We start from the raw sequence: 10,000 nt of genomic DNA, 5'->3' as shown, positions 1-10,000 counted from the left end.
AGGTCTCTGTGTGTGTGTGTGTGTGTGTGTGTGTGTGTGTGTGTGTGTGTGTGTGTGTGTGTGTGTGTGTGTGTGTGTGTGTGTGTGTGTGTGTGTGGAAAGGGAGAGAGGAGCTGTGTTCCACACACAGCTTTACCCGAAGACTGACTCCTGCACTGGGAATCACCGTGAGTTCCTCTCTCTCTCCTCTCTCTCTCTCTCTCTCTCTTACACACACCCACCTCCCTCCCTGTTCTCACATTTAGTCCTCACTTTCCTATACGCTCTCTCTCCCCGCTCTCTCTCTCTCTCCCTGTCACACATCTATTTTTGGGAGGTTACAGATTAAAGTGACCACCCTGACGCCTGCCTGACCGACCCCGGGAGCCACACAGAGGTCAATGTGCTACTGGACAGACGGACGGACACAGCCTGCATGCACACACACACACACACACACACACACACACACGCACGCACTTACGCACGCACTTACGCACGCACGCACGCACACAAAAAAGGATCTGATTTGTGAGGACGGGATGGTTTCACTTAAGATTAAGCCATTTTAGCAGTCTGTGTTTGTGCAGGGTGTGTGTGTGTGTGTGTGTGTGTGTGTGTGTGTGTGTGTGTGTGTGTGTGTGAGAGAAGCCAGCTCTCAGCTCTCTGGGAGATCTGACAGCGTGGCTCCAGTTTGGGGTGTTGTGAGAGTGTGAGCTTGAGTTAGTTGCAGTAGCAAGGTAAACATATTCTAAACGTGTCTTTTTCTAGATCTGTTATTTTAAGTATAAAATAGGGCGAACAAAATGTTTTGTAATAATAATGTCAGCCTACAGATCGCTACAATCACGCCGACACATCGCAGCTGAATGACAGACAGACAGACGGACACGCAGACACATCGCAGCTGAATGACAGACAGACGGACACGCAGACACATCCCGGCTGACGGATGAACGCGCTACAGTCACTGAGGCCCCTTTTCTACCAACAGAACTTTGGTTCCAGAACTGGTTCCGTTCTAGATTCTTGGATCCTTATCGGTGCTTTCACAGAACGGGTGCCAATTTCTTTTGGTTCCAGTTCCGAACCAGTTCATTCTCAGTGGAAACGCTCTGAACTGGTTCAATATTAACCCATTTAGACCGTACGACGTGTGGGAACGCTCTGAACTGGTTCAATATGAACCCATTTAGACCGTACGACGTGTGGGAACACTCTGAACTGGTTCAATATGAACCCATTTAGACCGCACAACGTGTGGGAACGCTCTGAACTGGTTCAATATGAACCCATTTAGACCGCACAACGTGTGGGAACACTCTGAACTGGTTCAATATGAACCCATTTAGACCGCACAACGTGTGGGAACGCTCTGAACTGGTTCAATATGAACCCATTTAGACCGCACAACGTGTGGGAACGCTCTGAACTGGTTCAATATGAACCCATTTAGACCGCACGACGTGTGGGAACGCTCTGAACTGGTTCAATATTAAAGCAGGGGGGAAAAAAATATATAAATGAACCGGTTCAACTCTGGTGGAAAATGAAGACCCATCCCAGCTGAGCGACAGATGGACGCACACAGTGGTGGGGAAAAGTACTCACATGTTTTACATAAGTAAATGTATACCAATACCGCAATATAGAACTATAGGCTACTCTATTACAAGTAAAAGTACTCATTGCGCAGAATATCCCATGTCACAGGTTCTCGAATGCACACAAATCTTTTGAAAATAGCCAATCTATAAGACCGCACCACGACGCATTGTGAGTTTGTAGATCGGCTATTTTCAAATGATCTAAATGCATATACGTGTAGGGCTGAAGTGGTTAATGCTACTTTTGCAATAATATTCGTAATCTACAAACTACAAAGTGACTATAGTAACTAAAGTTTTCAAATCATTGTAGTGGAGTAAAAAGTACAATGTCTGCCTCTGAGATGTAGTGGAGTAGAAGTAAAAGTACTGGAAATTGGAAATACTCAGGGGGTAAAATACAAGTACCTGAAAAGAGATACAGGCCCCCTGCCATGTTGAATTGATTTGAAGTGTTTTGAATGCTTCAAAAGTGATGCAACCCTGTGTGTGTGTGTGTGTGTGTGTGTGTGTGTGTGTGTGTGTGTGTGTGTGTGTGTGTGTGTGTGTGTGTGTGTCATGTGGAGCCAATTAATTAAAACAGTTTTATATGAGTCAGGCTGATTTTTAGAGTCATGTTGGGGTTAGGGTTATCACCTTAACTATTCCACAATCTCCTGAATGTTATATAGAGTCTGGAACTACACCTCCTGAATGTTATATAGAGTCTGGAACTACACCTCCTGAATGCTTTATAGAGTCTGGAACTACACCTCCTGAATGCTATATAGAGTCTTGAACTACACCTCCTGAAAATAATTGAACCAATGGAACATTGTTGTAACACTTAGGACAAATCCTATTAACTCCATTGGACCTTCAGACTGTCTGCTAAAGCAGCTAACTCCACCGCCTCTCCCCCTCTCAAACTGTATGCTAAAGCAGCTAACTCCACCACCTCTCCCCCCCTCTCAAACTGTCTGCTAAAGCAGCTAACTCCACCACCTCTCTCCCCCTCTCAAACTGTCTGCTAAAGCAGCTAACTCCACCACATCTCCCCCCCTCTCAAACTGTCTGCTAAAGCAGCTAACTCCACCACCTCTCTCCCCCTCTCAAACTGTCTGCTAAAGCAGCTAACTCCACCACCTCTCCCCCTCTCAAACTGTCTGCTAAAGCAGCTAACTCCACCACCTCTCCCCCTCTCATGCAGGTGATTGACAATACATAAAGTCACAACACCAACTTTGATGAGGCAGTATTGCTTTGTTTTCAAAATATAAGGTTTTGTTAATTTCCTGAAAAAAATATACTGTATTTTTCATTACCTGGTCACGACAGCAGATATGCTTAGATGATTTATATTTCTATTAGGAATAAGTTGCGTGACTGTACAGATGAAACAGACGTGGGCAGGAGGCTTCACTTCCGCTTTATCACTTACTCATAATCAGCTATTTTTGGCTTTATGCTTCGGATAAAAACAAATGGCAAAAATATTTTAATACTTTGAATTGATGCTTCAAAAGTGATGCAACCCTGTGTGTGTGTGTGTGTGTGTGTGTGTGTGTGTGTGTGTGTCATGTGGAGCCAATTAATTAAAACAGTTTTATATGAGTCAGGCTGATTTTTAGAGTCATGTTGGGGTTAGGGTTAGGCTAGTCTCACCTTAACTATTCCACAATCTCCTGAATGTTATATAGAGTCTGGAACTACACCTCCTGAATGTTATATAGAGTCTGGAACTACACCTCCTGAATGCTTTATAGAGTCTGGAACTACACCTCCTGAATGCTTTATAGAGTCTGGAACTACACCTCCTGAATGCTATATAGAGTCTTGAACTACACCTCCTGAAAATAATTGAACCAATGGAACATTGTTGTAACACTTAGGACAAATCCTATTAACTCCATTGGACCTTCAGACTGTCTGCTAAAGCAGCTAACTCCACCGCCTCTCCCCCTCTCAAACTGTATGCTAAAGCAGCTAACTCCACCACCTCTCCCCCCCTCTCAAACTGTCTGCTAAAGCAGCTAACTCCACCACCTCTCTCCCCCTCTCAAACTGTCTGCTAAAGCAGCTAACTCCACCACATCTCCCCCCCTCTCAAACTGTCTGCTAAAGCAGCTAACTCCACCACCTCTCTCCCCCTCTCAAACTGTCTGCTAAAGCAGCTAACTCCACCACCTCTCCCCCTCTCAAACTGTCTGCTAAAGCAGCTAACTCCACCACCTCTCCCCCTCTCATGCAGGTGATTGACAATACATAAAGTCACAACACCAACTTTGATGAGGCAGTATTGCTTTGTTTTCAAAATATAAGGTTTTGTTAATTTCCTGAAAAAAATATACTGTATTTTTCATTACCTGGTCACGACAGCAGATATGCTTAGATGATTTATATTTCTATTAGGAATAAGTTGCGTGACTGTACAGATGAAACAGGAGGGCAGGAGGCTTCACTTCCGCTTTATCACTTACTCATAATCAGCTATTTTTGGCTTTATGCTTCGGATAAAAACAAATGGCAAAAATATTTGAATACTGACGTTCATACAATGTTCTCACAAGCCCAGTATAACACAAGCGTGTGTGTGTGTGTGTGTGTGTGTGTGTGTGTGTGTAGCTGTCTCACTGCATGACTCCATAATTCCACAAATAGATGCCCAAGCTTGTCGTCAACTCCAAACTAGGTGCTGGCAGCTGCTGGCCTGAGAGTGTGTGTGTGTGTGTGTGTGTGTGTGTGTGTGTGTGTGTGTGTGTGTGTGTGTGTGTGTGTGTGACTGTGTGACTGTGTGACTGTGTGTGTGTGTGTGTGTGTGCGTGTGTGTGTGTGCGCACGCGCACCAGCGAATGAAACACACATTAGCACTTAGTTGCTTTACACAACTACGTATCAGCGCTTGTAAATCGGCTATTTTTGGCAGGGAGGTTTATAGTGTGGAGTTGAAAGAAATACGGATGGGACCAAGTACAGAGCCCTGGGGTACACCCGGAGCGCTGGAAGTGGACAGTATAAGCACTACGATAACGGTGGAACAAATAGAGTGCTGTTGTTGTGAAACTGAAGACTGTGGAATTCCCTGGCAGGATTCTTCCATGTTCTCTCCCAACAGCAACAGGAAGTGAGGTCGTTGGATTCTAAACATGTATGTCATCATCTCTCTCTCTCTACCAGTGGCTCGTCGCCATCTTGGCTCGTGGCGGACATTTTTTTGTCAACATTCCATCTTTGCCACAACATGGACATAACAACATGGACATAACAACATGAGTGGCCAATATTATTATCATAAACAGGTTTGTAACTCTGAGAGTGTTCAAATGGGACCAAATGGACCCTTACGGGTCTATTTGGTTCCATTTGAACACTCTCAGAGTTAAGGGGGACCTTGCAAATAAAACCACTAGTACTATAGTTAGACTCCTAATGTGCCATATAGTCATAATAAATAATTTGCATACATATAGTGTCGTAATAAATAACTTATTTTGAAGAAGACCTGGAGACTTGACATCCAGTAATGTGGTCTTATGATCTAAATGAGAACATTATAATGGTGTGTGTGAACCAGAAAATCTAAAATGTTGCCACAGACATGACCAAGTCTTTGCACAATTTGTGCAATTCTAACAGGGAGGGAGTTCCACAGGGAACCGTCCTCTAACAGGGAGGGAGTTCCACAGGGAACCGTCCTCTAGCAGGGAGGGAGTTCCACAGGGAACCGTCCTCTGACTCACTGCCATGGGGGAACTACTGTTGAGTGACACGAGGACAAAGGGGGAGAGAGAGAGAGAGAGGGAGGGCAAGACCAAGAACAACAGGAAGAAACAAACGCTAAGTGTTCACTCTGAGTAGAGAGAGAGAGAGAGAGAGAGAGAGAGAGAGAAGACAGGCAGGGAGATGGATTGTGTGCATGCGTGCGTGCATGCGTGTGCGTGCATGCGTGTGCGTGCATGCGAGCGTGCGTGTGTGCGAGAGAGGGAGAGAGAGAGGCCCACTAGAGGGGGCCCTCGAGGGGGTTCCAGCCAGGGGGTCCACTCCCCAACATAAAAAAGATGTTGATGTTTGAGAACCACTGCGTTTGGTAAGTTAAGGGCTAGCGGCCATCAGCATGCAGCTCTTTTTTGGTCCATCAGGTCTATTCCTGACTGCAGTGTCAGCCGACACCTCCACAAGACAACAGGTGGCTGAGTATCTCCGTCTGTCTACGACAGTGGTGTAGACTCTACACCATTGTTGATTTCATCCACTAAAACTATGACAAAAAATGTTCGTCAACTATACTATATAATATATACCTCTAACGCAGGGCTGGGCAACCTTAGGCACGGGTGGGTGCCAACATGGCAACCTTAGGCACGGGTGGGTGCCAAGATGGCAACCCAAGTTATAGGCACGGGTGGGTGCCAACATGGCAACCTTATAGGCACGGGTGGGTGCCAACATGGCAACCTTAGGCACGGGTGGGTGCCAACATGGCAACCTTATAGGCACGGGTGGGTGCCAACATGGCAACCTTAGGCACGGGTGGGTGCCAACATGGCAACCTTATAGGCACGGGTGGGTGCCAACATGGCAACCTTAGGCACGGGTGGGTGCCAACATGGCAACCTTAGGCACGGGTGGGTGCCAACATGGCAACCTTATAGGCACGGGTGGGTGCCAACATGGCAACCTTAGGCACGGTGGGTGCCAACATGGCAACCTTATAGGCACGGGTGGGTGCCAACATGGCAACCTTAGGCACGGTGGGTGCCAACATGGCAACCTTATAGGCACGGGTGGGTGCCAACATGGCAACCTTAGGCACGGTGGGTGCCAACATGGCAACCTTAGGCACGGTTGGGTGCCAACATGGCAACCTTAGGCACGGTGGGTGCCAACATGGCAACCTTAGGCACGGGTGGGTGCCAACATGGCAACCTTAGGCACGGGTGGGTGCCAACATGGCAACCTTAGGCACGGGTGGGTGCCAACATGGCAACCTTAGGCACGGTGGGTGCCAACATGGCAACCTTATAGGCACGGGTGGGTGCCAACATGGCAACCTTAGGCACGGTGGGTGCCAACATGGCAACCTTATAGGCACGGGTGGGTGCCAACATGGCAACCTTAGGCACGGGTGGGTGCCAACATGGCAACCTTAGGCACGGTGGGTGCCAACATGGCAACCTTAGGCACGGGTGGGTGCCAACATGGCAACCTTATAGGCACGGGTGGGTGCCAACAGGGCAACCTTAGGCACGGGTGGGTGCCAACAGGGCAACCTTAGGCACGGGTGGGTGGTTGCCAATGTTGGCACAGGGCCAGGGTGGGTGATCACTGGCACAGTGGCGTGAGAGAGGTTCTCTTTTGTCTTTTAAAAGTAAATATTCAAGTTTAGTCAGGCACGCATCAAAATTAATTAATCCACAAAACTAGCGTAATTTGTATTGTTGACCTATTTCTACCATATAGAGCAGCTTTGGTTCAACTTTGACCTCTCTTTCACATGGAACTATAGGTGTTAATGTTTCACCTACACCTACAAGCCAACACTGCCACCTAGTGGCTGAAACAGCACACTGGTTCTTAAAGGAGAAGTCCATGCTAGAAGGCTTTCTTACCTATATTTGTAGTTGTTACGTCCCCACCAAAGAGGTCCAGGTGTTATTTTGTGCAAAAGTGCATTATTGGCTATTTCCCCTACCATAAGCCCTATTTTCGGCATGCAACCAAGTGTAAAATGACTTATACTGGATCTCTTGTCCACTAGTCCCTTCCTGACATTTTAGTCTAGTTTGTATCTGTCGAGGAAATTGTCAATTTAATTTAGTCTTAGTTTTAGTCATCGTAGCATATACTTTTTGTCAGTGAAAAAAAGGCAGTCGAACATTTTTCGTCTTCGTTTTAGTCGACGAAAACAACATGGTGTGTACACTACAGAATGCTATGTCTACATAATATGCTACATCCGTCCTACAAACCGATGCTTCTCAAACAAACCCCCACGACTCTGAGAGTGTATACCAACGGGTCCCCGTTGCACACACACACACACTGTGTCAACAGTAACCATGGGAACGCAGCCATAAGGGTTGCTTGAGCTCAAAACATGTTACCTTTGGCCAGACTGGAGAGGGTACGTCATGTGCGCGGCTGCGCACGCACACGCACACGCACACGCACACACGCACACGCACACACACACACACACACACACACACACACACACACACACACACACACACACACACACACACACACACAGGGAAATACAGGGTTTGATATAAAATAAATCCCTCTGAAGTGTTGTGAAAGTGAGTCATCATTTATCACAGATCAGCATCATAACAAAACCCTTCATTACACACAGATTAATCTGTACAGATCTCTGTTGTCTATGGAAAGGTCACAGCGGGTGAGGGCGAGGTGTGTGTGTGTGTGTGTGTGTGTGATAATGAGAGAGAGAGCGTTGCAGTGTGTTTCGTCTCTGCCTTTGACAGGGTGACCTCTCTCTCTCTCTCTCTCTCTCTCTGCATTCCTAACATTACTGCAGCCCTCTCTCTCTCTCTCTCTCTCTAATCGCTGCAGAATCAGCCACAAACAGTGGCAGAGACACGCACGTACGTACGCACGTACGTACACACGTTTCGGACAGAGACAAGAATCAGAAATCAACTTCTTTGCTGACTGACAGACAGACAGACAGACAGACAGACAGACAGACAGACAGACAGACAGACAGACAGACAGACAGACAGACAGACAGACAGACAATCATTGAGTATCATGACACATGCTTTGGCAATGTAAAGGTTTGTTTGTTTTCTCATGCCAATCAACCTCCTTTGAGTGACATTGAAGTGAAGTGGAAGAGAGAGAGAGAGAGAGAGAGAGAGAGATAGAGAGAGATGAATTACTGTGTATTCCTGCATCTGCACCCAGTTGACCTCAGACTCAACTACTTTGAGGTCAACTGCGATAGGACTGTTTTGGACGAACAGGCTGTCAATGGGAGGTCGCACCTAGTTACCACCTGGTTGGCAGGATGGACGCGGTCTGCAGACGGTCAATAAGGGTCCATTTGGTTTCATTTTACGCTCTCAAGAGTTCCAGTATTGTTAAACATCTGCGTTTATTAATTCATACAAGAAGTCTACACATTTAGAGAATGTAGAAGAATTTCAACATTTGCCGGTTATCTCTCCTAATGGTACCAACATCAATACAGCATGGATGGAAATGTGGACAAAATTGTATCCGACGACAACAACAATACATTTGGGTCTGAGAGGCTAAATGTCATCAAATGGTGGTCCGTGGCTCAAATGAGTCTGAGAGGCTAAATGTCATCAAATGGTGGTCCGTGGCTCAAATGAGTCTGAGAGGCTAAATGTCATCAAATGGTGGTCCGTGCCTCAAATGAGTCTGAGAGGCTAAATGTCATCAAATGGTGGTCCGTGGCTCAAATGAGTCTGAGAGGCTAAATGTCATCAAATGGTGGTCCGTGGCTCAAATGATGAATAAAATAATAATGGGCCTTACCACTGACATATTAGAATACAACATAAACTCCAGCCACATGCAGTGCAGTTCGGTGGGGTTACTGTTAAGGTCAGTTCGGTGCTCACCCCACGCTGTCTCTAGGGTTAGTGTTAAGTACAGTTCGGAGCTCACCCCAGGCTGTCTCGTGCCACCAGGCTTCCATCGCTGTCCGGTCTGTCCTGCCTGCGTCGGTACAGGTCTGAGTTAGACAGTTCTTTCAGACGGAGAGAATTCATCTCTCTCTCTCTCTGTCCCTCCCTCCCTCCTTTCCTTCCTTCCTCTGAGCCTTTCTTTTCTTTCCTTTCTTACTTCCTTCCTCCCTCCCTCCTCTCTCGGATGAAAAAAAGAAAAAGAAAAACCAAAAGACGTAGTTCCAAAGTAATTCTCAGAGAGTGTGTGCGCACGCACACACCAGTGTGTGTGTGTGTGTGTGTGTGTGTGTGTGTGTGTGTGTGTGTGTGTGAAAGACCCAGGGAGGCAGCACACCGGTTCCAACGAGTCCCAACGCAGAGCTCTCCCACCTGGACACACACTGCTGAGATCAAGCCCCAAAGTGGAGTGTTGGCTGCATTCTACACTGCCTCTCTCTCTCTCTCTCTCTCTCTCTCTCTCTCTCTCACTATCTGCTCGATTGGCTGACACACCTCCAGGGCACACACACACACACACACACACACACACACCCACAGGACACACACCCACACCCACACCCCCCCACACACACACACACACAGGTGTGGCTCACGGCCAACACACCTCTCAGCTGCTTGCTACACCCCACCCCCGTCCTCTAATGCTACAGTCAGCAGGTAGAGAGAGAGAGAGAGAGAGAGAGAGAGAGAGAGAGAGAGAGAGAGAGAGAGAGAGAGAGAGAGAGAGAGAGATAGACCGAGAGAGAGACAGAG

General features: G+C 47.1%; 1 protein-coding gene across 5 annotated transcripts in view; it reads right to left on the bottom strand.

The window, feature by feature from the left end:
* LOC310867357 (LIM and senescent cell antigen-like-containing domain protein 1) overlaps positions 1–10,000 on the bottom strand; it is a 48,168-nt gene that overhangs the window by 20,374 nt on the left and 17,794 nt on the right. The window contains exon 1 of one of the 5 annotated variants that reach the window (XM_083777349.1): positions 9,228–9,652. The exons of 1 other annotated variant lie outside the window; for it this stretch is intronic. In XM_083777349.1, coding sequence (XP_083633475.1) covers positions 9,228–9,331 — 104 coding nt within the window. In that variant the 5' untranslated portion in view covers positions 9,332–9,652. Of the gene's footprint in view, positions 157–9,227; positions 9,653–10,000 lie in introns of those variants that run through there. 3 more of the 5 variants (XM_083777347.1, XM_083777346.1, XM_083777348.1) reach the window with 3 other exon arrangements.

Source organism: Protomyctophum parallelum (assembly GCF_964188405.1).
Source record: "Protomyctophum parallelum genome assembly, chromosome: 11".
Classification (NCBI taxonomy): domain Eukaryota; kingdom Metazoa; phylum Chordata; class Actinopteri; order Myctophiformes; family Myctophidae; genus Protomyctophum; species Protomyctophum parallelum.
Note: the sequence above shows the minus strand (reverse complement) of the source record. Positions and strands in the feature narration are given on the sequence as shown.